This window comes from Nematolebias whitei, chromosome 4 (assembly GCF_014905685.2).
Source record: "Nematolebias whitei isolate Nwh7 chromosome 4, NemWhi1, whole genome shotgun sequence".
NCBI lineage: Eukaryota > Metazoa > Chordata > Actinopteri > Cyprinodontiformes > Rivulidae > Nematolebias > Nematolebias whitei.
In genome coordinates, this window is record NC_056501.1 from 25,463,464 (window position 1) to 25,489,937 (window position 26,474).

At 40.3% G+C, this 26,474-nt stretch overlaps 2 protein-coding genes across 2 annotated transcripts in view; both read left to right on the plus strand.

The window, feature by feature from the left end:
• Positions 1-2,201: 2,201 nt before the first annotated feature.
• znf711 (zinc finger protein 711) lies at positions 2,202-10,665 on the plus strand. The gene is made up of 8 exons (XM_037675352.1): positions 2,202-2,352; positions 3,372-3,453; positions 3,582-3,662; positions 6,506-7,315; positions 7,404-7,550; positions 7,679-7,873; positions 8,131-8,265; positions 8,381-10,665. Exons 3-8 carry the CDS (start codon positions 3,584-3,586, stop codon positions 9,556-9,558), a joined length of 2,544 nt encoding a protein of 847 aa, XP_037531280.1. The 5' UTR covers positions 2,202-2,352; positions 3,372-3,453; positions 3,582-3,583; the 3' UTR covers positions 9,559-10,665.
• A 7,849-nt stretch (positions 10,666-18,514) lies between these two features.
• kctd12b (potassium channel tetramerisation domain containing 12b) overlaps positions 18,515-26,474 on the plus strand; it is an 18,749-nt gene continuing 10,789 nt past the window's right edge. The window contains exon 1 of the mRNA XM_037675353.1: positions 18,515-19,939. Coding sequence (XP_037531281.1) covers positions 19,096-19,939 — 844 coding nt within the window. The 5' untranslated portion in view covers positions 18,515-19,095. The remainder of the gene's footprint in view (positions 19,940-26,474) is intronic.

Genomic DNA, 26,474 nt, shown 5'->3' on the forward strand with positions numbered 1-26,474 from the left:
AGGTTTCTTCCTCATGAGGGAGTTTTTCCTTTCCACTGTCGCCTTCATGCTTGCTCAGGATGAGAGTTCTGCGATGGAGTTAAACTCAAAGCAGTCTGCTCCTAGAGTTAAATTATTATTTTTATATAGGAATGTTTCTTTTCAGTGCCCTGAGATGGACTTCTGTTGTGGCTTTGCGCTATAGAAATAATTGAATGCAATTGAATCTAACTTTTCAACTCCTCCCCTTTTCTACACATAGGACAATAAAATTAATCCTGCACCACAATAAACACTTTAATGTTTCTCTCTGCACCTGACCTGATTTTGGACCTTAATTGTTGGTATATTTACACCTTTCTGGGTTTTATTTGTTAATTATCTGTTATTTTTATATTCTCTGTTATTTCTATATCTTGTGTATGTTCCTTTGTACTGAAACTCTGGCATAACACTTTCCTGTGGGATCAATAAAGTTCTTTCTTAAACTCAATGAATGCAAATACAGTAACATTTGTACTACAAATAATGGATATGAGATGAAACAGAGATACCTGAAAGGTTGGTTGAGGATAGGACAAATAGCATTCTAAATAGTGTGTTTGTTTTTCATTCATTCAACCTTTATTTATACAGGTTAGTCTCATTGAGTCACCAGGACTCATTTTCAAGAGAGACCTGTTTTAGACAGACAACAATAATTCAATGACAAAAAGCAATTAAAATTAAAAGTAGTTCTAAAAAGAGTCAAATCAAGATGTCATATAAAACAAGGTAAAATACTAAAAACACAAACATATTTGCTTTGATTTTTTTATTGACATTATCAAATGTTTAAAAGCTCTTAAATCAAAATGGACAGCAGACAAGGTGTTCCAGGTTGCAGGAGCAGGAAAAGGCCTCCAAGTTCAGTCCTCGCTGAGGGGACACTGCACGTAATGAAGGCCTGAGAGTGCACGCTGTAACTGCACTGATGACGTGACATGTGGGAGGAGTTATAAGAAGGCAGCACACCAAGGAGGGATTTATAGATGAAGCTGAACCAGTGTGAGAGCCTACGTGTATAATGATGACCAAGTGACCAAGGAGTACAGGGTGCGGTGATATGGGGTGCTGTGGTCACCTCAGTCAGTTACCCCGAATGCTAAGTCACATGGGTTCGGCTTTTATTTTGATAGTCCACTTCCGCTTCTTGGCAAATAATTTGCATATTAACTAAATATTTAGGTCGGCAAGTTAAATATTTAGGTGAGAGTTAAATATTTAGTTATCAAATTAAATATTTATTTTTGAAATTAAATAATTAGCATGGACAATAAGTATTTAGTTTGGAAATTAAATGCTTACTTTTGAAAATATATGTATAGCTTGGAAATTAAATATTTAATTCACACCTACATATTTAGTTTAGTAACTAAATATATAACTTGAAAGTTAAGTATTTAGTCTGTAAACTAAATATTTAGATTGTAAATTAAATATTTAGTTTGGAACTATGACATTTATAAATGTATGAATAACATGGTGAAAATATGACTGAAAAAAACAACTTTTTTTCTTATTAAAGGCCAAATAAACCAAAATATTGCTGTTAATTTTTGACTGTATAACTTTACAAACGGCACCCCATAGAGTATGATGTTACAACCAGTTATAAACCTCAGTGCACCATGACAGACAGCATCCAACATCTGCAAGGAGCTGGCAGGGGCATTCACGCAAATAATGTCACCGTAATCGATAGCTGGTATTGTTAGTATTTTTATAAATAGTCTAATAATTAGCACCAGCTTGAGATGAAACAAGTCTGACTGAATGACTGTAGAAGCTGTAGAAGTTTGTTTTTCAACAAGTAATAATTAAATTAGGTATCTGCATTGAGGAGCTTGATGACTATTAAATGATAAAAGGGCGTGCCTTAAAAACCGCTCGAACACTCCCCCACCACTTGTGACAAAATGGCCTACAGGCCTCATCTGTGTGTACGTAGTTAGAGAGCACACAAGGTGGAAAGCACGTAATTTATTATTTTAAAACGTATGTGTTGTAAAGTTTGAATGACAGTCCCAGACTGACACGTAAATGCGTATTCCCGCTGAGACAAAGCTTGTTTTAACGTGACTGCTCTCTTATGCATGACGCAAATAGTAAGGGATCAGCGGTAAACGAGGCCACGCATTGTCTGCTCCCCCCCTCCGCCCTCCCCTCTGCTTGTCAGGGAGCAAGCTGATTGGCCGAGGCCTAGCAAAGAGTACCCGGGGATCCAAAATTGCAGGCCGCACTTAGCTTACCGTCAAAAATAAACCAAAACAAAAACAGACAAATTTGACAAGGGGGAGACACACCGTTAGAGTCAGAAGACGACGTTATCAGGTAATAAATTTTCAAATTGATCGCCAAGGCACGTGGAATAAGACGCACGGGCCCGCTCGAATGTAGTGGGCCTCTTTGAAAACAACATGGAAGATAATGCGGCACTGGGCGCGCCACTTAGCTTAGCAGGCTAGCTAGCTGATTAAACCGCCGTCGTCGAAATAATTGAAGCGACATGTTAATAAAAAAATCACAGTGCACAACGACTTCTGATATGTTCCCATAGTGTCGTTAATGTTGTATTTTTATTTGTATTTACAAGTTACATGGCTTTTTATCGGGGTTATTGAATTTCCGAAATTAGCTTTTATGCTAAAACAAAATGGCGCTTGGGGAGTCGATCTTAGCTTCCTTGCTAGTTAGTTAGCTCCAGTGGGTGGAGGGCGGTTAGCCCCCGTATTATGCATTGCATAACTGCGGTTCTTTCATTGGTGGCCATAAACTTTGAGGGTGTGTAATTTAATGTTAAAAGAGTCGACATTGTTTGACTACGACTAATGTGTCAACGCAGTATTTGTCTGTGTCTCAGACATTCTATCCGTGGAAAAAAACATAAACGTCACCGTGATGACCAGAACGCTGTAAATGCTCCGTAATTTCTCATTATTTTGAATTGCACTTTACGAAAATGCATTCCCCTCTATAAAACAAACGTGTTTTGCAGTCTCCTAAATACTTGATTACAACCGCCGTCAAGTTTGTCCCTGAAAGGAGGGACAGTCCTTTGTCTCATCTGGGCTATAACATCCATCAGATTGAACCAGGTGTAGCTTTATGTCTTGCTGTATGCAGGTTGATGCTGCATGTAGTACTTTTTATAGGCAATGGATGGAGCCAGTGCTCAACAAAACAACTGTTCTCCTTCTATAATAATTTCTGTGGTGACACATTCAATCAACACACATTATATATGGGATGTATGGCATAAAGTATATGATAATAGTCGTTACATATATTTTACAATTGCAGTTAGAGACTAATTGTAATAGTTGTTTTGTTTTCTTCTTCTTTTTTGGCAGTGTGATTAGTTGTCTTGATGGAAGGAAGTGTTTCAGTTATCCTGTTGGTTTCATTTTAAAGGTCTTGTCTCTAAATGTGAAGGTATGTACCCAGTCTCAGCCACACTTTCACTTTCAGTGTAGTAATTCAGACAAGGGGTGGGGCGTGGGGGTAATGTTGTTAGTGTTGTAGATTTCAAGGTATCTGTTTTTGTTTTGTATGGAATAAAGAGATGGATCAAGGAGGAGGAGTGTTGGAGCTACACACTCAGGAGCTGAAGATGCCCCATGCTATGATCATGCAAGATTTTGGTACGTGGTTATGTAGATTTATCTGAAAACCAGTATGCCATAAATGGTACATTTAGCACACAGTGTGTTTTGAAACTAAACAATTTATCCTATAAAATGTCTGCTCTTTATTATCAAAAACAATCCTAATCATAAAGTTCTAGTTTTTAAATGTGGGCTATGTTGAACATTTTGTGATAACATTTTTCTGTCTAACTTTATTTTGTGGATCAGACATAACTTAAATTTCAGCTGTTTTATTTCTGAAACAACAGTAAGTACATATGAGCCTGTAAAACTGGGCAGTAACCAAAGTAACAGTGACTTCTGAGATAAGACGGTATCTATACAAGTCAGATTACACAGAGGAGCAATCTGTTAGACAGAGCAACATCTTGCAGACTGAGTAGCTGTTGGCCTACCCTGCCCCCCATGTGCAGTTTCATCTGATCTTTCAAACTGATATCACTGACTATTGTCTAATGCAGGTCAGATACTGATACTGACTCGTAAGTTATTAACAGTTCTGCCGACAATCATTTTATATCCCTTTAACTTTAATGGTGTGCAAGAACATTTACTGTTTAGACTTTGATCAATTGCTGGATTGGGGTTAGTGCTGGTGCAGGTCTGGTTTCACTTTAAGAACAACCCTTAACCATATTATAGTGTTGTGGGTTTTTTTAATTGTTGTTTTTTTGTTTGTTGTTGTTTTTCCTTCTTTTTTTCCACAATCCAAGAACATCACAGAACGGGGATATTATTTACACATTACTTTTGAAAATACTAGTGGTGATTGTAGATTTTATGCAGCAAAACTCTCAACCCAAGAAAATGAAAGTAACTTTTTACAAACCAGATTCCAAAAAAGTTGGGACACTAAACAAATTGTGAATAAAAACTGAATGCAATGATGTGGAGATGGCAAATGTCAATATTTTATTCGTAATATAACATAGATGACAGATCAAAAGTTTAATCTGAGTAAATGTAACATTTTAAACGAAAAATATGTTTATTCAAAATTTCACAGTGTCAACAAATCCCAAAAAAGTTGGGACAAGTAGCAATAAATGGCTGGAAAAAGGAAATTGAGCATATAATGAACAGCTGGAAGACCAATTAACACTAATTAGGTCAATTAACAACATGATTGGGTATAAAAAGAGCTTCTCAGATTGTCAGTGTCTCTCAGAAGCCAAGATGGTAAGAGGATCACCAATTCCACCATTGTTGCGCAGAAAGATAGTGCAGCAATACCAGAATGGTGTTACCCAGTGTAAAATATCAGAGTTTTAAGTTATCATCATCAACCGTGCATAACATCATCAAAAGATTCAGAGAATCTGGAACATTCGCTGTGCGTAAGGGTCAAGGCCGTAAAACTCTACTGGATGCTCGTGATCTCCGGGCCCTTAAACGTCACTGCACCTCAAACAGGAATGCCACTGTCAAGGAAATAACAGAATGGGCTCAGGAATACTTCCAGAAAGCATTGTCAGTGAACACAATCCACCGTGCCATCCGCCGTTGCCAGCTGAAACTCTACAGTGCAAAGAGGAAGCCATTTCTAAGCAAGCTCCACAAGCTCAGACGTTTGCACTGGGCCAGGGGTCATTTAAAATGGAGTGTGGCAAAATGGAAGACTGTTCTGTGGTCAGATGAGTCACGATTTGAAGTTCTTTATGGAACACTGGGACGCCATGTCATCCGGACCAGAGAGGACAAGGATAGCCCAAGTTGTTATCAACGCTCCGTTCAGAAGCCTGCATCACTGATGGTATGGGGTTGCATAAACGCTTGTGGCATGGGCAGCTTACATGTCTGGAAAGGCACTATTAATGCAGAGAACTATGTTCAGGTTCTAGAACAACATATGCTCCCATCTAGATGTCATCTCTTTCAGGGAAGACCCTGCATTTTTCAACACGATAATGCCAGACCACATTCTGCAGCAATCACAACATCATGGCTACGTAGAAGGATCCGGGTACTGAAATGGCCAGCCTGCAGTCCAGATCTTTCACCTATAGTGAACATTTGGCGCATCATAAAGAGGAAGGTGCGACAAAGAAGGCCCAAGACGATTGAACAGTTAGAGGCCTGTATTAGACATGAATGGGAGAGCATTCCTATTTCTAAACTTGAGAAACTGGTCTCCTCTGTCCCCAGACGTCTGTTGAGTGTTGTAAGAAGAAGGGGGGATGCCACACAGTGGTAAAAATGGACTTGTCCCAACTTTTTTGGGATTTGTTGACGCCATGAAATTTGGAAACAACAGATTTTTCCCTTAAAATGATTCTCTCAGTTTAAACGTTTGATCTGTGATTTGTGTTCTATTCTGAATAAAATATTAGATGTTGGCACCTCCACATCATTGCATTCAGTTTTTATTCACAATTTGTTTAGTGTCCCAACTTTTTTGGAATCCGGTTTGTATTATGTAGCTGTTTTATGTGAACAGTCACGCTCTGTTGTGAAGAAGCGGTAGTCTTGGTCTATAGACTAGTCAAAGTGTTGATACTACAGTAGAGCCAGTTGTTCTGGTTTTAAGTTAAACACGTCTAATTGAGCAATGTAAGCTTTGATTATAAACACGGTCTACAAACTCAGACACAGCCTCCTGTGAGGGGACACCACATTGTCAACTGATTGATTGATCTAATCTTTGATGTACTGAAGACCTCAAAAGAAACTCAAATCTACAAGAACGTTGAATTATAAATCTTTGAAGGACAAGAAAAGAACAAAATATTTTCGGTTAAATTGCGACTTCTCGTTTTTTTCTTCATGTTGATAAACATTCACATTTGATGTTTGAGTTGTAGCTTATCATTTTGAAACATTTTATCTTTGTTTTTAAGTTGCAGGCATGGGAGGTCTGGCTCACATCGACGGAGAACACATTGTGGTCTCTGTGCCTGAGGGTATGCTTCTGTCTGATGTCATGACGGATGAGGGAATCCTCCTGGAGCATGAACTTGAGGTAGAAGGTCTGGAGACTCACGTGGTTGAAGGACTGGAGACCGAAGTGGTGGGGGACTTGCATGCAGATGTCGAAGGCTTCGAGGCAGAAGTTGTTGAAGGCCTACACACACATGTGGTGGAGTTAGAAGCTCAAGTGGTTGAAGACCTGGAGGGTGAGGTTGAAGTTGAGGGTCTTGAGGCACAGGTGGTTGAGGGCCTGGAGACTGAAGTTGATGTAGAGGGTCTAGAAGAAGAAGTAGAAGTAGAGGATTTGGAAGCTGAGTGTGTTGAAGGGCTTGAGGTAGATGTGGAAAGTTTGCAGTCTCAAGGGGTAGAGGCTCATGAAATAACCAGTGAAGACATGGTCTCCTCAGGACACAGTGTGATCATGCCTGAGAATATACTGGGGACAGAAGTTGCGATAGAAGAGGCCTTGGACGTTCATCATCACCATGTCCTAACATCAGACCTCATCCAGGACTCCAACCACCCTGACGATATGTCAGACCAGGTGTTTGTGGCAGAGCTACTGTCTGAGCACGAGGATAGCACACTGGACCATGAGCTTGTATCAGAAGGTCTGATGGTGACAGAGGCCAACGCTGAGACCATAATCCATCAACAGCTGCCAGCTGAGGCTGTTGCCTATAAGACAGATGAGGATGATGATGGAAGAAGCAGCTCTGAGGATTACCTCATGATCTCCCGTAAGGCAACTTGTCATGTAATATCACACACAGCTGAAATTAATTTGTTTATCTTCTAATATAGCCAGTAATGTTTGTTTTAATGTAGTCGATGAAGTGGGGGAGAAGTTAGACATAGGAGACACTCCACTGGAGATCAGCACTGAAGAGATGGAGGACAAGGAAATTAAAGTGGAGGATGACTCGGAGGTCATAAAAGTCTACATTTTTAAAGCTGAAGCCGATGACGATTTAGGTACCATTTAAGTCTACTTGTTGCACATGATGTATTCTAAAAATAGAAATTAGTCTCCAGTTTTGTTTTGTTTTGTTTTTCTTAAAATGAGTCTCAACCTGAACAAAGTTTTGTTAATCCATTTCCAGGTGGAACAGAGGTAATAACAGAGGACGATTACCAAAATGGCCATCCTGATCTGGAAGCTGCATCATCAGGCAGACTGGGAGTTGGCCGTGACAAGATGGTCTACATGGCAATCAAGAACCCTCTAAAGGAAGAGGAGGAAGAAGAAGATGATGAAAGTGATGATGATGATGACGATGACAGTGATGATGGCATCAGTATGTTTTATTTGTAAAATAGCATCTAGAGATCAGATGGTGTACAGTCTGTGCTTTTGCTTGCGTTTGAGATAACTTGTGCAACAAGATGTTCTGCGATGTTCTAAGATTTTACACAAACACAGGTCTGGGTACATTTGTGATAGTGTTGTCTAGCAGGCTTGTCTTCCCTAATTATTAAGTTTAGTGGCCCTTTAATATATCATATAAAATAGTTGTCTTGGTTATAATTCCATGTAAACTCACAATATCTGCAGGTACTACCATTGAAAAGGTGAAGAATGGACTTGCTACTCGTTTTTTGCAAATCCCTGAGGAACTGGGCCCAAACCGTGTACTCAAACCAAAGGCTAAGAAGAAGAGGAAAGGAGATTCACGGCAGTGCCATACTGGTATGTGAAGCACAATGATTACAGTAGCATTACAAATCAAATTTTATAAACTTTAATCAATTTAAAATATAAATTCATAATTGTAATTTTTTTTTTTCACAAACTCCCTCCCCAGCTGTCATCATTGGACCAGATGGAATGCCTTTGACCGTCTACCCTTGCCACATCTGTGGAAAGAAGTTTCGCTCCCGTGGTTTTCTCAAATGTCATATGAACAACCACCCAGACCATCTGCTCAAGAAGAAGTACCAGTGTACAGACTGTGACTTTACCACCAACAAGAAAATCAGCTTCCACAATCATTTGGAGAGTCACAAGCTCCTGAGTCATAACGAGCGATCTCCAGAATATACGGAGTATGCACGGCGCTACCATGAGTCCAGCCCCTTGGGCTCAGACAAGCTCATTGTTAAGGACCGGGAGCCTAAACTGCATCCCTGCAAATACTGCGATTACGAGACGGCAGAGCAAGGTCTGCTCAACCGTCACCTGTTAGCAGTGCACAGTAAGAACTTTGCACACGTGTGTGTTGAGTGTGCCAAAAACTTCCGCCACCCATCAGAGCTGAAGAAACACATGCGGACCCACACAGGTGAGAAGCCCTACCACTGTCCACACTGTGAGTTCCGCTGCGCAGACCAGTCCAACCTAAAGACTCACATCAAGAGCAAGCATGGGGCCGATCTGCCATTCAAGTGCAACCACTGTCCCCAAGCTTACGCTGATGCTCGCGAACTCCAACGTCATATAGAAATGGTGCAAGGCCACAAGACCCACCAGTGTCCACACTGTGAACACAAGAGCACTAACTCCAGTGACCTTAAACGACACATTATCTCTGTTCACACCAAGAACTTCCCTCATCAGTGTGACGTATGCGAGAAAGGCTTCCACAGGCCCTCGGAATTGAAGAAACATGCTGAGACACACAAAGGCAACAAAGTGCACCAGTGTCGACATTGTAACTTCAACGCTCCCGATACTTTTACCCTAAGTCGCCATATTCTGTCTCTGCATACAAAGGACCTTCCCTTTAAGTGCAAGCGCTGCCGACGAAGCTTCCGGCAGCCGGCTGAGCTGAAGAAGCACATGAAGACACACAGCGGTAGGAAGGTCTATCAGTGCCAGTATTGCGAGTATAACAGTACGGACGCCTCTGGCTTCAAACGCCACGTCATCTCAATTCATACAAAGGACTACCCCCATCGCTGCGACTACTGCACCAAGGGATTTAGGAGGCCTTCAGAGAAGAGCCAGCACATAGCCAGGCACCACAAAGACATGCTGATGTAATGTCATCCCACACACAAACTCACACTCCTTTTCTTGAGTACATCTGTGTCGCACACCCACAGGTAATTTTAGTGTATAAACAAAAAACTGACTCATGCAGGCTGTTGAAGATATTGTTGTTCTGTGTTGTATTGGTTTAAACCTCCTCCATCCCGGGGTAACACAAGAAAACATTTTAGATTGAGTAAAGTCTAAACAAGAAAAAGAAGAAAAAAACTGTGTAAACTGATTGCGATGGTTGTAAATTGTTTTGAAAGTCACATATGAACATATATTCAGGGTTTCAAATGTCTATATTTTTATACCCACTCAGCTGAAATGCTGCAAGATGACGATTTTGTCAGTGCTTCGTGATCGTCACGCTACTTCTTCAGATGAGGCAGAAGTAGTACAGGAAACGTTTGCCTCCATATTATATCACCTCCCTTTCCTTGTCAACCAGCTTTTAACCTGAAATCTTTTTGTTCGGTCCTACTTGACCCTAAATGAAAAAAGGCCGTTTGTGTTTTCAAGCAGGGATTTTTAATGATGGTGGCATGCACAATGCATCTTCGGGGGGAGGAGGAGAATTAATAGTAATTTAACAATTCCTCGTTTTGGGATTTTGTCTCTCAAGCCTGAACACTTCAAATTAATCATGTAATAATATTTCCAACTATGTTCTATTAAAATGTTTTAAAAAAGTTGAATCAGAAATCTTCTGGTCCAGTTAGTGTCTAGTGAGAAGGAGCAGAGCGCAGCTGGTATTTTAGGAAAAATTCTTTAGTGTACACATTTCTAACAGAAATGTGGTGTTCTGCTATAACGATGCAGATAATTTACCATTGTATTATTTAATATGATTATTGTATGAACACGGGAGACATTCAATGACCCCTGAAGTGGTTGTACTGCATTTGACCGCCACCGTAAAGTTTCATACGTGTGATGCTCCCTACGACACAGATGTTCTCTCTGCTCACCGTTTGGTTGCAGTCACGCCTGCACACCTGCCGGTCGCTCGCCCTTCAGCACCGACAAACAGCTAGCCAGAAAATGAGCGATTCTTAACTCTTCAACATTCTGCAACAACGCCATTCTCTCAGAGATTATATTTGAGTCATTAGAAAGCACTTTAATTTTTGTTTCGTTTTTGTATTTTATTGACATGCGAGTTAATTATCTAATGATGTATCTATAGATATAAAGATATATCTGCAGGAAAAATAAATTGCAAGCTTGCAGATTAGAATGTGAGAGTTCATTATCTAATGATGTATCTATAAGTATAAAGATATATCTGCAGAAAATCACAAACGTGCAGGACTTACAGATTAGAATGAAAACTATTGAACAAGTGGGCACAATCCATCACTGCATCGAAATGGAAAAGTCATGAAAAGATGAGGCCAGTTTTTTTTTTTTTTTTTTTGAGTAAGCCATTTGTTTTTGTGTTTTTGTTTGTGCTCACTAACAAATTCCCTTGACACTAGTCCTAAATAACTGCACCCGGTCCCAACATAGGATTATTTCCTTCAAGTCAGTGGTCATTATATTGGCATTAGTCTTTAAAATATGCACACGTGCTGTCTTCATGAAGTTAATGGTGGTATATATTAAAAATCCCTGCATTTGGTGTACTTTAGTCTATATTTTTCTTTCAGTCTGATTGTGGATAAACTAGTTGTGGGGAAAAACCAAAATAAACTATTACCTTTTTACCATGTTGGTCTTTTTTTACCATTTAGAAGTCCATCTGAAACATCTGGGTGGGGTTAAGAGCCTTGCTCAAGAGTCCAGAGTGGGACAAATGAGGGTGGAGGCAGGAGTGGATGCTTCACTTTTCCCACCTATATTTTTGAGGCTATGGTTGGGGGAGGGGATTTGGGACCTTTTGACCACAGGCTCGCCTCTAACCTCTGCTCCACCGCTCTCCAACTTTGGCTTTTACGGCTCAAACTAAACTGCGATGCACGTTTTTGTCAAGTTTCAAAGACCGACGACACAAAGAATACACAACTGAAAACATGACAGCTGCACAGACGGATTGAGCTGAACTTGCTTTTCACATTTTCATTAAAAACTTCAGTAATTGTCCATTTCATAATTGTCCTTTCTTGCAGCTGTCTGTTCATTTTTTTTCATAATGTGCCGATTAGTTTCCGGCTGATTATTCAAGCCAATTATTTATCTCATAACCAATAATTGGCTGTTTTTCGGCTGGTAAAGCAACGTTGTTCGTGTGTGCTGTGAATGTTTTTGATTAGCCTTTGGACGTCTGTTACTTTGATAGAGGCAGTTACAATTTAGGCACAGCCGAGCTAAATGAGCAGTTGTCCTTTTAAAGCATTTTATAGACAAAACAATCTGCCGTTTCATCTTTAACAGTGTGAATGTTTATGAAGGATTCACACTATTGTGATCCATTTTTCTTCCTTAAGTTTTTCTGTACGTTTCTCATCCTGAAGTTTTCAAACCATTTCAACAAATCATAGATCAAAACATTCAGCTCTTTCAGGACAATCCTGCTATGACTTTTGGTATTGGTGCAACTTTAGCTTTTTGAAATATTTAGCCTTTTCTGCCATTTTTTTCCTCAGAAAATGAATTGAGCTCATTTTACATCCTTCATATCTTTAGATGTGTTTACATCCTTTTGCTGCTCCTTTCACATTTTGTTCTGCTTCAGCTTCTTTCAGCTGCCTTGTGCAAATTTAAACTATCAGCTAATTTCAGCTGTTTTGAGCTCCTTTCAGATTCTTTCTACTAACTACGTTTGTGCTTCTTCCAACTTCTTTCAGTTCAGCATGTTCTGCTCCTTTCAGCTTACTTATGCTATTCTCAGCATTTTCTACTATTTCAGCTACTAAATAGCTGTTTTATGCTCATTTAAGCTTTTTCAGCTAATTCCATTTTTTGCATTTTTTCCACTTTTTTCAGCCTAATTCAGCAAAATATTCTCTCTCTACACTTTCTTCTGATATTTTAGGCGTCTCTCTGCTTTTTAGCTACCTTCAGCTATTTGTTACTAATTGCAGCTTTTTTTTTTTTTTTGCTATAGTTTCTACATTTTTGTGCTATTTTCTGCTTCTTTCAGCCTAATAAGGCAAACACGTGTTTTTTCTGCCTTCATATGCTAATTTAAGCTTGTCCTACCTTTTTCAGCTAGCATTTTTAGCTAATTTTAGCTGTTTTCCAATAAATTCAAGTTTTTCTTGGTAAGTTATGCTACTTTCAGCCTAATTAACTTCTTTCTGCTAATTTCAGCATGTTATGCTCCTTTCAGCTTTTTTCAGCTCCTTTCAGCTTTTTCTGTTATTTCGGTTACTATTTAGCTGTTTTATGCAAATTTTAGCTTTAATTTCACATTTCTTTAGCTCATTTCAGCTCTTCCCACTTCCTTCAGGTAGTTCTGCCTTTTCAGCTACTTTCAGCTATTTTTTGATGATGTTCTTAATTTTTGTGCTTATTTGAACTTAATTCAACAAATATGTGTTCTTTCTACTTTCTTCTGCTAATTTAGGCTTGTTCTTTTATTTCAGCTACATTTTAGCTGTTTTTTTCAGCAAGTTGTTCTGTAATAAGCTTTCACTGCATTTTTGCAGGGAATGCAATTTCTTATTGCTTTAATTTTAATTACGTAATGAATTGAAATGGGGTCTTTTTTGTTTATTGGGGCGGGGGGTAAAGTTTAAGTTGATCAACAGAATTAATTTTTGACTAATTTTTGTATTAAGTATCTGTCATTGTAAACTTCAGCCCACCAGATGATGCATCGCTGCACTTCAGCAAACACCAAAATATTCTTTTATACAGTTTTTCTTTCTTTTTGCAGTGATTCAATCCTGCAGCGTTGAGAGCATTGTTACCTGAATCTGATTCTTTGCGCCCGCCCGCGCGTTAACTAACACAGCTGCTCAGCTGTCAAGGCTGCAGGGAACCTGAATCAATACTTTCTACGTTTGCGCTCCAGTTTTTTGTTTATCGCACCTGAACCTTTGTGTTCTGAGAAGAAAACCCTAATGAGTGAACAGGATGTTTCACGCCGCTTCCTCTGAAGGGTAAAACAAGTAAAAAAAATTTTTTTTTTTAATACACCACAAAAAGTTGTCACAACAGAAAACAAAAATGTGGGTGTCTGAGTCATCGTAATCATGGACATCACCCTGAAACCAACACAAGTGAATAAAACTTAGATACAATTTTTGACTTTTTGAAAAATCTTTGAAACAGTGAGAAGTGTCTTTAAAAGGTCTAATAGTTTCACATCAGATTTCCTTATTAAAACAGATTTGAAAGGAAGGCTTGTTTTAATTTACGTTAGAGCTGAGATTTGATGAGAACATGGTCAGTTTCAATACTCGGAGGTGAACAACACGTACACTTTAAAACCGTCCCAGCAACTTGACCAGTAGAGCTCAGGACTCATTAGTTGCAGAAGGTTTTGAAAACTCCAGCTGTGTGTTTGGAGCTGTCGTCTCGTTACATGTTTGTTGCCGTGTGCTGGATAAACATCTCAAACTCTGAAAACGCCAAAAACCTTTAAACATCCTCTAAACGTTTACTAGTCGAAGCTACTATTCTCTCACTTAAAGGATTCTTCTCGTCTTAAATTGATTCAAAGTTTGAAAAATGTAATATTTTTAGCAAATACCTTGGATAAGATAATTTTAATGTTAATCTTTTAATCACTAAAATTCTTCAAAAACAGAATGATCTAAATCACGGGTGTCCAAAGTGTGGCCCGCGGGCCATTTGCGGCCCTTGGAGTGATTTTGTGCGGCCCACAGCTGCAGTTTAAGAATGGTATCATTTTAGCCTGCAGGCTTTAGAGGTCGATGCAGACTCTCTGCAGATTAGTTGGTAATCCTTTTTATATAATATTTAGGTTTAACAACAAAACAGATGAAAAACAATCTCAAAATGAGCAATATTAAACAAAATACAAACATTTGGCTGTAGTCTTTTTATTTTCACTTCATGCTACAAAGCACCAAAAATCTTTACCAGAAAGACTTTTGGATGATGATTCATAAAACTTGGCTAAATATTGCAGTTGATAAAATAATCAAGAGGGAAATTGGACATTTTAAATGAATATAACGTGGTATCATCTGCATACGAGTTGATCAACTTTATCAAATCTATAAATCTGTTGCATTTTTCAGAACTTCCATCAGTCTTTTGGGTCGTCCATGGTCCAAAAGGCTGATCGACCTCCTTTTTTAAAGGACACTTAGTTAAATTATCCTTTTTGCTGCTGAGAACAAACTAAAATGAACTTTCCAAACACAAGAAAACAACATAGACACAACAAATCAAATAAATAATTTTTAATAAAACATATACGCTAAGTGTTTATGAGGTTTTTAATGTTTTGGATCTACAACAATTTAAAACTTTCTCCACCAAAATGAGTAAACTTTTGTCCTTTCTCCAAAATATTGTTCACGTCGAGTTAAATTCACATTTCTGTGGCCCACGAGTTCTTTCATCTGGATAGTTTTGGCCCACATATGAAAATGTTTGGGCACCCCTGATCTAAACAGAGTGTTAGAGAAGGTAATAATTGATAATAGGCCAACTATATATGTATATGGTTTTTATATATGTTCATGGAAACGAAGCAGATCGTGTTTGTGTGGGAGAAGCTTCAGAGAAGGCGGGAGCACATTAGAGGATCTGAATTTTCATGTCACTTGTCATGAAAGACAAACGACTTCTCGTACTGAGTGCAATGAGGCGGTTCACACGGGCACCGCCAACGCTGCAGAATATAAATTCATTTTTGTTGATCCCACACAAGATCTCGTAAATCACCCACCGGTGTCAGCAGAAACCACTGAGGACATGAAGGCCTCTGTAGCTTCTTCTTTTGTGACAGCGTTATCCAAGTTACTTAGCAAAATGTTTATCCTAGAAGTTGTGCGGGGTTTTTTTTTTGTTGTTTTTTTTAATTGCTGCCCATTTTTCTGCCAGGTGTAAGCCTGCCCCCACACACACACACACACAGACACACACACACACACACACACACACACTGTACCCAGCAGCCTCAAAAGGCCATCGCTGTGATGAAAATCGACAGACGTGTACAGATAATCCAGATGCTGCAGAAGGTCAATCCAATTCCTTTGATGTGTTCATTTTGCTCACATTTCCAGTGGGCTGCGGTGTGGATGGGATTAGAATGATGAAACCAAGAGTAAATATTCAGAGTCACAAAAATAATCTTCATCCATTTCATTTAACCGCTGCAGGTTAATAGTTACCGATGGTTTGGGTGTCAGCCCAGCATATTTATTCCATCGTTTGTTTCTGTAAAGCCGAACACCAAACGGAGACCGTCATCAGCTCGTCTCGTTGGCAGGAAGCCCCGCCACGTTACTTCCAGCTCCTGTGGTGGCCAACAGAACCACGGTGCAGATCGTTCATGGGGGGGCTGCAGTGGGGAGGGCCAGCTGGAGACGGTGAGGTCTTCAGGGAAATCAGTCGACTAACTGCTTGAAGAGACGCCAAACATGACTATGGAAAGTAGAGAGGGGACAAGCTGCTGACTGTCTGATAAAATAAATAAATAATCTATATAATAGCTTCAACTTTGATCTAATCTGCTAAATAATTAAAATTTTAAAAAAGAGTAACAAAGCAGAGAAAATTCTGATCAGTCCAAATTTTTTCGACAAGATCTTAAAGCTGCTCGTTGCAAAGTAAAATAAATAGAAAGTTCCTGGAGAAACTTTGACAGGGACTGCCTATTTATAAATAAATTATTATTAGTAATTAATATTAATGATTATTAATATTAATAATAAATACAGATTATTAATTATTTATATATTATTAATTTATTAATTAGTAAAATATTAATAATCAATATTAATAATATTCACACCAATAATTAGTATTAATTTGAAATATTACGTATTAATATTAACAATTATTTATATTAAAACATAATTATTAACGTTAATAATTTATAATTAATATTATTATTAATATTACTAATTAATAACAGGTGATAATAGGTAATAATAGGTGCCTTCCTTGCATGTTGAACCAAAATGGCTCCATACGTTACTCAGTTTCTGTGAAGAGTTATCTCCTATTCATTTTCTATGGTAAATTTGGCATATTTATTAACAAAATATGTCGCCATGGTAACTGCGAATGTCAATAAAAGTAATTGCACACTTCCCGGAGCCGGGCCGGTTGTTTTGATACAACTTTTGTGGGAGTAGACGCTGTGGTTTGGGCCGCATTAACGGAGATAGAAATGTAGACACTCTTGCGAGGTGTAGAATAATAGGTGCCTGCCATGCATTCAACACAATCTGCTGCTTCCTTAGATAACTTTTACTAACTGGCTTTTTATGTGCGGATGTTTCTGTTCAGTGCTCTGAGATGACTTCTGTTGTGACTCGGTGCTACATAAATAAACTGAATTGAATTGTTTTCTAGATATACTGTAGTCACATGCAATTCTGAAATGCAGGTACGCATTCATTGTAAACAAAGCAAAAATACAGCAAGACTATTCAACTAAATCTCTCAGGGGGCCACAGTAAAGTCAAGAGCTCAGGGCCAGACATCCAGCAATTATTGTCATTAAGTAAGTTTGTTTATGGTTTAAAATGTAGTTTTATTAAAAAATGAACCCATTGGTGGGCTGGACTGAGTTCACCCATGGGCCTGATTTGGCCCCCGGGCCACCAGTTGAATATCCCTGAACTACATGGAAGCTTGCATCACGTGAGCGGCCTACATCAGGCTGGATGTGGTCTGTGGAGGTAAACCACAGAGTGGATCTGCAGCTAAAGAACAGAACAAGGAAGACAACGTGAGAGAATTAACATGACTGTGTTGTTCTCGCGTCCCCTCTTTCTCCAGCCTGCGAAGGCAGCTAACCTGTCCCGAGCCTGGTTCTGGTTCAGTGGAGTTTTTCCTTCCCACTATCGCCAGTGGGCTTGCTCAGGAAGGGAGTTTGCAACCAGTTTGACACAATCTGCTGGCTTCCTTAGATTAATAACTTTGACTAATTAGCATTTTAATGAATGTTTTGTACAGTGTCCTGGGACATTTGATGTGAATGAAACTGAAGGACACTGCAGGGTAGAGGAGCAGCATAAAGACAGAGCTCGGCATTCAACATGGCTTAAAGACTGGTAAGTTTATAGTTTCTGTCTATCTTTTTTATCTGCATTCCTTACTCAACAAATCAGAGTTCAAATCATCTAGACTGTCACACTCCTTCATCCCATTTTTATTATTATTTTTTTTTTAACCAGTCTTTGTAGCTTTAACAACAGGTACTTAAACTTTGTATTTTTTATTTATTTATCAGAGCTACAGAGTAAAATTAATGCATTTAAGTATAATTTCCATGTTTTTGGTCTTTAAAAAAAAAAAAAAAAAAAGTCCATTTAATTTGTCGGTTACAAAAAGTATACTTGCATGCACATTAGGATGGAGCAGTATAACCACAGTGAAGTTCTGTTAAGATTTTGTACAGCAAAGCTCAAAAATGTAAATTAAAATACACAAAGAAAAACACAACTATGATCAAAATGGTTTTAAAAATCAGAGTGCTCCCCTTATCATTTGCAACACATTTTAACTTCAATGATTTCTTCTTAAAGTAGTTTGTAGTTACAGAGAGTGTCCATTGGGTGTCGCTGTTGTCTGTTTTATGGAACCCTCACTTCCATAAACTTCCCCCTCAAATTAAATCCAATAAAAAATCAACACATACTTCCAGTTTAGTGAACGAATCAAAATTTGTAAACAATTCTAATAATTAAAAAAAATAGTTTTAATAATAAAAAGGAGAATTGAGCACAAAATAAAAGATAATTTATGAAATGTACTTATAAAAAGCATATCCTGATGAAGATGAAGGCAGTGGAGCCGGATCCGGGCGGAGGCGCGTCACCGCGGGTGGGCGGGGCTAACCGGCAGGGATAACGCGCGTGTCCTCCGTTACTCCGCAGTTGGAGGTGCAGCTTTTACGCAAGACGGGAGCAGTCGCGAGGGGGCTGAACCAGCTCGGGTCCCGCGGGTCTTCCCTGGGGTGATGGAAACATCGGATATCTGTTTATTCGCCTTCATCTTCTCTCACGCCTTCAGGATCGTCTTCATCTCGTAGCTCGTGCGCAGCGAACCCCGTCTCCGCCAACAACTATGGATCGCCTCACTGAAGTTGGACCACCTGATCCAGCACGCCGCCGAAATTAAATAAGGAGAGAGGAGAGCTCGTTATGATCGGTTGTGTCAGTGGGACATTTCCTGCTCAGAGAACCGGTGAGAAGAAGAATCCGTCCTCAGAGCGTCTGTCTGTGCGTAAAGGGACGTTCACCCCACGGATCTGCTCTCTGGTGACTGGCAGCGCTGAGATTTAGGAGTTCCGTGGAAACACTTGGGTTAAAGCAGAGAAAGTGTTTGCATCAGCCTAAATTTGGTCATTTTCAGCCATTTTACTGGTGCACTGGTCAAGATTTTAGCCACTTGCTCGATTGTGATTTGAACTTTTCTCTGCAGCTGAGAAAACAGAGAGGGGCCATGGCTTTACCAGATGGTGGCATATCAGGAGAGGAGATCCCATTCCCAGAGATCGTAGAGCTAAATGTTGGAGGTCAGGTGTATATAACCCGTTACTCCACGCTCACGAGTGTGCCAGACTCTCTGCTGTGGGAGATGTTCAGTCGGAAGTCCACCAAAGGGCTGGCCAGGGACACCAAGGGGCGTTTCTTTGTGGATCGCGATGGCTTCCTGTTCCGTTACATCCTGGACTACATGCGGGACCAACAGCTGGTTCTCCCGGACCACTTCCCCGAGCGAGGTCGTCTGCAGAGGGAGGCCGAGTTCTTCAACCTGCCAGAGCTCGTCAAGCTGCTGGCGCCTAAAATCAGCAAGCAGAACTCCCTGGGTGATGAGGGGTGTCAGAGCGATCCGGAGGACTCCTCGCCTGGCATTGATACAGCACGAAGCCTGGGCCCCTTGGGGGCTGCGGCAGCCGCCTGCGCCAGCCTAGTGCCCAGCACCATGGATGGAAAGCGCTCCGGGTTCATCACCATCGGCTACCGGGGCTCGTACACCTTGGGGCGAGACAGCCACACCGATGCCAAGTTCCGCCGGGTGGCGCGGATCATGGTGTGCGGGAAGACCTCCCTGGCCAAGGAGGTGTTCGGGGAGACGTTGAACGAGAGCCGCGACCCCGACCGCCCCCCTGAGCGCTACACATCCCGCTACTATCTGAAGTTCACCTTCCTGGAGCAGGCCTTCGACAAGCTGGCAGACTCCGGCTTTCACATGGTGGCCTGTAACTCCACGGGAACCTGCGCCTTTGCCCACGAGCAGACAGACGACAAGATCTGGACCAGCTACACTGAATATGTGTTCTACCGTGAGTGAGACTATGTCGGCTTTATTTCTCTATGGTTCCCAAACCCCCCCTACCCCCACACTCCTTCACCCTGCCTCCAAGAAACCTACCTTCCATGCCCATCCTGCTGCGGCCTCCAGCCATCCTGTCCCACCTCTCTCTCTCTGATGGCTTTTGTCCAGTAGAAGTACTCTAGATGTTGTGCCCTTCCATCTTTCTTTGCGGAGCTTTTCAACGTCTGACGCCGCTGCTGCTCCTCCAATCTGCAGCTTCCCCCCCTTCAACCCCAAACCCCCTTTGGTCCTCAAGTCCAGCTCTCAAGTAGCTGCTCCATATAGTTGCAGTCCCCAGCTACAGCAAATTCATTACCTTTCCCTGCAGAGACTTCTGTGTACTTTTACCCTTTTGTATCCTACCGATATATAAATATATATATATATATATGTATACATTGCATTTGCCTTGGTCAAGCACAACACGGTATCCAAGAGCCAATTTTATTAAACACATACCCAAGTGTGTCTATATAGAACTTTTAAAGGGCATGAAAGAAAAGGGCTGAAAGAGTTGCAGCCATGCCAGCCTGCTCCAGCAGGCCGGACTCTCTCCAGTTCCTCTGAACTAAATTACCAAATAATTGGACATCTTATCAGCCTTGAGGGACACGAGCAGCCCAGCGCAGCACAACGTGGAAGTGTAATCTAATTTCCTTCCGTTTTTTATTAAACGTGTCCTCTACCATGTGGTTTGGGGGAATGTGCCATACAGAGTTAATCTGTTCAGTTGTTTTAAAGGCTTATATTGCAGCGACGCGGACGGAAACAACGCAGTGGACTTTTTATTGTTATTGTGACATGGGAGAAAGGACAATGCAGCTTGTGTGCGGAGTTTCTTTTCATTTCTGGGAAGATGCTGGTTTTTATGGGAAATGCTCAAGAAGGATTTGATTTAAAAAAAAAAAAGATTTGTCCGAATAAAAAAAGCTGCACCAATTGCATCACGGCGTTTTATCAGTATTTAATCACTCGTGCACGGAGGACAAAGGAGATAAATGTGATTTTTTGTTGTTGTTGTTGATTCTGTTTTTGTTGTTTCATTGTGGTTCTTTGATATGTCTTTTTAATCAATCATTAAAAGCTATTTCTTCCCTCCCCCCTCCCATTTTTAGCTATAGATTATGATTTTCTGTTGTTTGCAAAAGACAAAAAGTTGTAGTAGCCATAAATGACCGTGCTTGGAGTGAAAAATGTGATGGTATTCTAATGACTTGGTCCAGTATTAGATGAAGCTGTTGCATAGTTGATGATAGTACTCAGAGTAAGTGAATACTCGTGAGGAGAGGGAAGGATTACTGTGTAGCCACCACCCGGTCACTGCAGCAGGGGCACGGGGAGGGCAGGGTTTTTTTTTTATTATTTTTTTAATGACTCGAGTTGCAGCTGATTCAGCCACAGGACATCACCTGAAACTAAAACACAACATGATTCATTCAAACGCAACAAAAGTAGCCGATGGCTTAAAATGATCAAACCCAGAGGAAATGATTCCAATGGTCTGGTCGTTATTGAAGAGATGTTCATCTTCTTTAAAAACTTCTAGTCCCGGAAGTGTCGGGTTTTATGTCACCGTGGCAGTAAATGTTCACAATACTGTGTTTCAGTGTGATGAATCGGAGCGTGTTAAACTTGTGTTTTAGCGAGCAGCGTACAAAATGAAGAAGGCAAAATAAAAGAAATATGTCTTATTTCATATGTTTTTCTTGTATCCCCTGCCCCACACCCGTCTGAGTGACATTGGCTACCTTCCTGCAGTTAGAATTGTTTATTCTCAATGACACCTGCAGCTGACAATTTCCAGCTGTTCCAATTAAAAGAAAATGGAAATAAACTCCTCTGAAATGTTCAGCACTTCTCGCCTCAGGCACTGTTTCTCATCCTTCCATCTGCTCCCACCCCACCCCATCCACATATTTTTTTTTTTCTCAGCTCCGTTCCGAGCTGTTGACCAAGAAAGCAGAGCCAAAACAGAAACGAGGACACGCATAGATAACAAGCTCTGTTAAAGCAGATTGTAAAAGCCTTATTCTGTTGCCAATAATTGGCCCTATTACAGTCTAAATTGTGAGGATGATTGCATCCAAAATGATGGACTGGTGAACCTCTGCTGCATTCAAGCCTTCCTGCGGAGCAACAATTTGCTCAGCATTAGAGGACTTCTTGCCCGTTCCTCGTGTATAACAGGATTTTAAGTGAGGGCAGATTTTCAGTCACCCAAACTCGAAACACAAACCATGTTTATGCAGGCGGCTTTTCATATGCCCCGCGTCTTTGTTTTGCCTCTTTTACACACTTATTTAGTATAATACCTCTGATCCCAGTGTGGCCTAAATAAGCCACACAAAAAATAACTTGTCAAACATTTGAGTGCCCCCAACACTTCTACATAATGGATGGTTTTTGTTGAACTTGTCCTCGGAGAAACGGAACAATATGACGCCCGCAGCGTCTCCGCGGCCCAAACAAACAGCATTCCTCTGGCACCGTCCTCAGACGTGCTGTGGCAACGCCAGAGCGCCAAAATCCCTCATCAGCGCACGCATGGAGAGACATTCCTCATGTGCAAAATGCTGCACGCCGACGTCCATCAGAAGCGCCTCGAGGCTCAACATTCAACAGTAGGGTGTGTGAGAAGTGCTGACGCTCAGATAGTGGAGCGGCGAGGTGCACACTGATCATTTACTGCTCCTGTTTTTATTCATTTAGGTGTGAAACATGGAGCTCGAAAGTGTGGCGTTCCTGCTTTGGTGCCATATAAGAAGCAGGCTGTTACACAGTAGTGTTGCAATGAACTTATTTATCTGTTTGTTTGTTTTTTACTTTTCTCCTTTTAAAACCAAAAACATAAGACCTGTTTATAATAAATTATTCAAGTCTTAGCATTTTAAGTACATAGAATTAAAAAAACAAAAAAAAAACACATGCAACACTCTTCTCTTTTTGTGTGTTTTTAACTCCAGCCAGTTATTCGGCTCATGTGCTTCTAATTTCTGTCTCGCAGCCAGCTAGGTCAGTTTTGTTTTTGTACTGGTAGAAAGAAATGACGAGCGAGAAGGAGAACAGGAAAGCAATGTATGTCAAAGAAAAAAGGCAGTTTGGAAAGTGGGCCAAGGCGAGGCAGAATATTTTTGGTTGAAGCAGGAAGTATCGAACAATGATATTCTACTTCATTTTTTTATTTTTGGTGTTTCAGGATTGTACTAAAAGTTCTCACATGCACGTGATTTGTAACGTGTTTCTTTGCCAACACTCATCCATTTACACAACATCCTGTGTGTATATCTGACAGCAGAAGTGAGTACACACCTGTGCATTCTGACTCAAACTGTCCCTCCTACAGTAGATAATGCCCTTTAACTTCAAAATTCAATTCAGTTTGTTTTATTCATATAGTGCCAAGTCACAACAGAAGTCATCTCAGGGCACTGTACAGAAACATTCATGTACATAACAAGTAAGTTAATAACATTAATGATCTGAGTAAAATGTAAAGAGTATTGGTCCAAGCACTGAACCCTGAGGAACTCCACAACTAAACTAAACACTCCTAGCTTTAATTTAAAACTAACAGTGTATTTTGATGTGCACCTTTTCACTCCAGGAGTTGTGTTTGACTACAAGTGCCCTTAAAATGGTCGTTTGATTGCAGTCAGGCGATGACGGCTTGTGGCTACACCTCAGTGAGTTTTGTATCATTATCAGGACAGATTTGCTCTGTGTGAATAACAGTCATTTCATTGAGATCCAAGCGTATTTAGGATGTGATATATTCCATCTCTTTTACACTTCTCACAATAAAAGGCCAGACACCCCTTGAAGGAACCTGGAGTTTTCGAATGAAAACCAGACCAGGAGTTTAAGCTTTTTAAACGATGTGATGTGTGATCTTGTGATCTTGTGATCTTGTGATCTGCATTAGGGCCAGCAGTGCTTACTTTGTAAACCAAACGATGCTGGAACACAAATAGCAGGGGGGAGGGGTCCTACCCTAGAAAATTTTGAATAAAGTAGATGCCATTTCTTGCTTTCTGGTGTATTTTAACGGGTCTACGTTTATTTATACTTGTAATCAATAACTATTTTAGAGAGCAACAAGTAGCCTGACCAACAGCCAACAGCTCTCTACCTGTGTGAATAGAGCACACTCCGCTTCTCTCAAGCATCCTGCCCCCCCCCCACCCCCCCCCCCCCCCCCCCCCCCCCCGGCTCCTCCTCAGGCTGTTCATGGCGACTGCCTGTGGGCTCCTATCTGGGAATAACAGCCTGGTTAGCTCGACACTCACCCCCACCACTCGCACCTACTCCAGTACTCTCTCCATTGCCACTGCCTTCATGTGCTTCAATTCTCAGTTGTTCACTTGTACAACGAGAAGCATTATTTTTAAATGAAAGTAAATTTGACAGTTTTTTAAAAACATTTTGATCAATGTTTTTTTGACAAATTGGCGCCGTTTTTTTGATACGCCATGTAGCCTACCTACGAAATGTGATTACTTACCAAGCGTTTTACTCATATTTTTAATAAATAATCAAAATTTTATGAATGACCCACTTAAACTGTCAAACTGATTTGCAATTTAGTTGTGGTGTTTAATTATATTTTTGTGTTTTCAATTAAATTGTCTATACTTTTAGGGGCGGAGATTTGTTTAAGGGTAGAAGCTGAAATGCTTATTAGCTCTTATGTGATATTAGGAAGCTTGTAAGTGACTGTTATGTTTAAAATTAGTGTTTATGTAATTATTTTCGGTTCACATATCCAATATAAGTGTTATTTGTTCAAGGCAGTCATATTTGTTCATAACTTTATTATTAGTAAGCCTGAGAGTTACCAGAACCAGGTAAACAGTTACCGGAACGCACAATGTCAAAATAAAAGCATTCTCTGATCCTGTTCCGACAGTGTCTGGCTCAAATTAAGCCCTGATTAGGGATAAGTTGGGGGTGACTATCTGCTACTACCACCAAATTTAGCTGACTGTAAGCTTGAGCTACAGCCCATTTTGTGTTTGATGGTGTCAATTAACTGTCGTGGCCATCTTAAATTGGGGTTAATCTAAAAGTTAATCAGTTGACAATCGTCTTATTCTGGGAGCTTCATTAAAATACATTCATTGGCTCATGATATATTTTGCTAACAGTGCAAACAAACACAAAAATAATAACTAAGATAATGCACTCCCACGTTATGATACTTCCATCTCTGTGTTTTACTACGAGGATTTCACTTCTATGCTTATGATCTTAGCAAGTTTTGTGTAAAACATGAGCCCAAATGATTTTTTTACTTAGAATTCATCAGTTTTCTTTATAATCTCCAGAAAGCTTTAGTCTAAAAGCAACAGATTTTTCTTGAACTCCATGAGCTTGTCATGACAACACGCAGCGTTCTTCAAACGGTTCAGACTCATGATGAAACTCGAGCTTCATTCAAAAGCTCTGGCGTAAAGAACGATCACTAAAACTCACTCCACCTCCTGAATAAACCCTTCTTTCTTTTTATACCCTAAATCCTATTCAGTCGCCAACTTTTTGTATTTTTTTCCTTAGACAATTCCTTTTAATGTTATTGTATCTAAATTTCTGCTTCAGTAGTTTTATTATTTTATTCTCTCAGTTGTATGAAGTGACACAACTCTTGATATTGTTGTGGTAATTTGGGGCAGCTGTGGCTGAGTGGGTGTCCTCCAATGGGAGAGTTGGAGGTTTGATTCCACCAGCATTCACATGCTGAAGTGTCCCTGGGCAAGACACTGAACCCCCCATTGCCTCTGATGTGTGTCCCATCAGTGTATGAATGTGATAAAGCTCTGATTATTCTTTGTATAGATCTATAGATCTAGTAGAGTGCTGTATGAATGGGTCAGTGAGGACACAGATTGTAGTGTAAAGAGCTTTGAGTGTCTTGATAAGATAGAGCTATATAAGTACAGTTCATTTACCATTTAATGTACAGACCATTTAAAGAAGAGTTATTATCCTCAAAATAACTTGGAAAAATCCCCATCTACTGTTAGATTAAGTCAACAGAAAAGGAAAACACTGAAAAAAAAAGAACGTTTTGTGTCATTTGTGTGAATCAGACTGAAGTGTTACCAGCTTTGATTCTCAGAATGCACCATCTTTCATGAGTACACACACCTCATGTGCTGCAGTGTCAAAACAGAGTGAGTCATCTCGCTCTGGGTGTACTGTCACATTTGTCTGTGCTGTTGTTTCTGCTCCTTCAGAGGCGCAACCGTCTGTGACTTTTTGCTTACCTTTCTTTTTTTTGTGTGTGTGTGTGTGTGTCTGCTGTCAGAGCACAGCAGTTGGCTTCGTCCCGTCTTGTTACACTCATATTTGTGCTTGAATTGATTCAGGAGGACAAGGCTGGATGGGTCAGTGCTGAACTGGTGGTGAGGGCTGCTCTCTGTCTTACAAACATGCTTGAACTGGCGTCCCTAAACCTGGACACACACACACACACACACACACACACACACACACACACACACACA

Excerpts from the sequence above, each read along its gene's own strand:
- znf711 (XM_037675352.1), top strand. The coding sequence starts at position 3,584 with ATGGATCAAGGAGGAGGAGTGTTGGAGCTACACACTCAGGAGCTGAAG. Across the intron at positions 7,551-7,678 it reads TGAAGCCGATGACGATTTAG|GTGGAACAGAGGTAATAACA; the intron begins GTACCATTTAAG and ends ATCCATTTCCAG. Across the intron at positions 8,266-8,380 it reads TTCACGGCAGTGCCATACTG|CTGTCATCATTGGACCAGAT; the intron begins GTATGTGAAGCA and ends CTCCCTCCCCAG.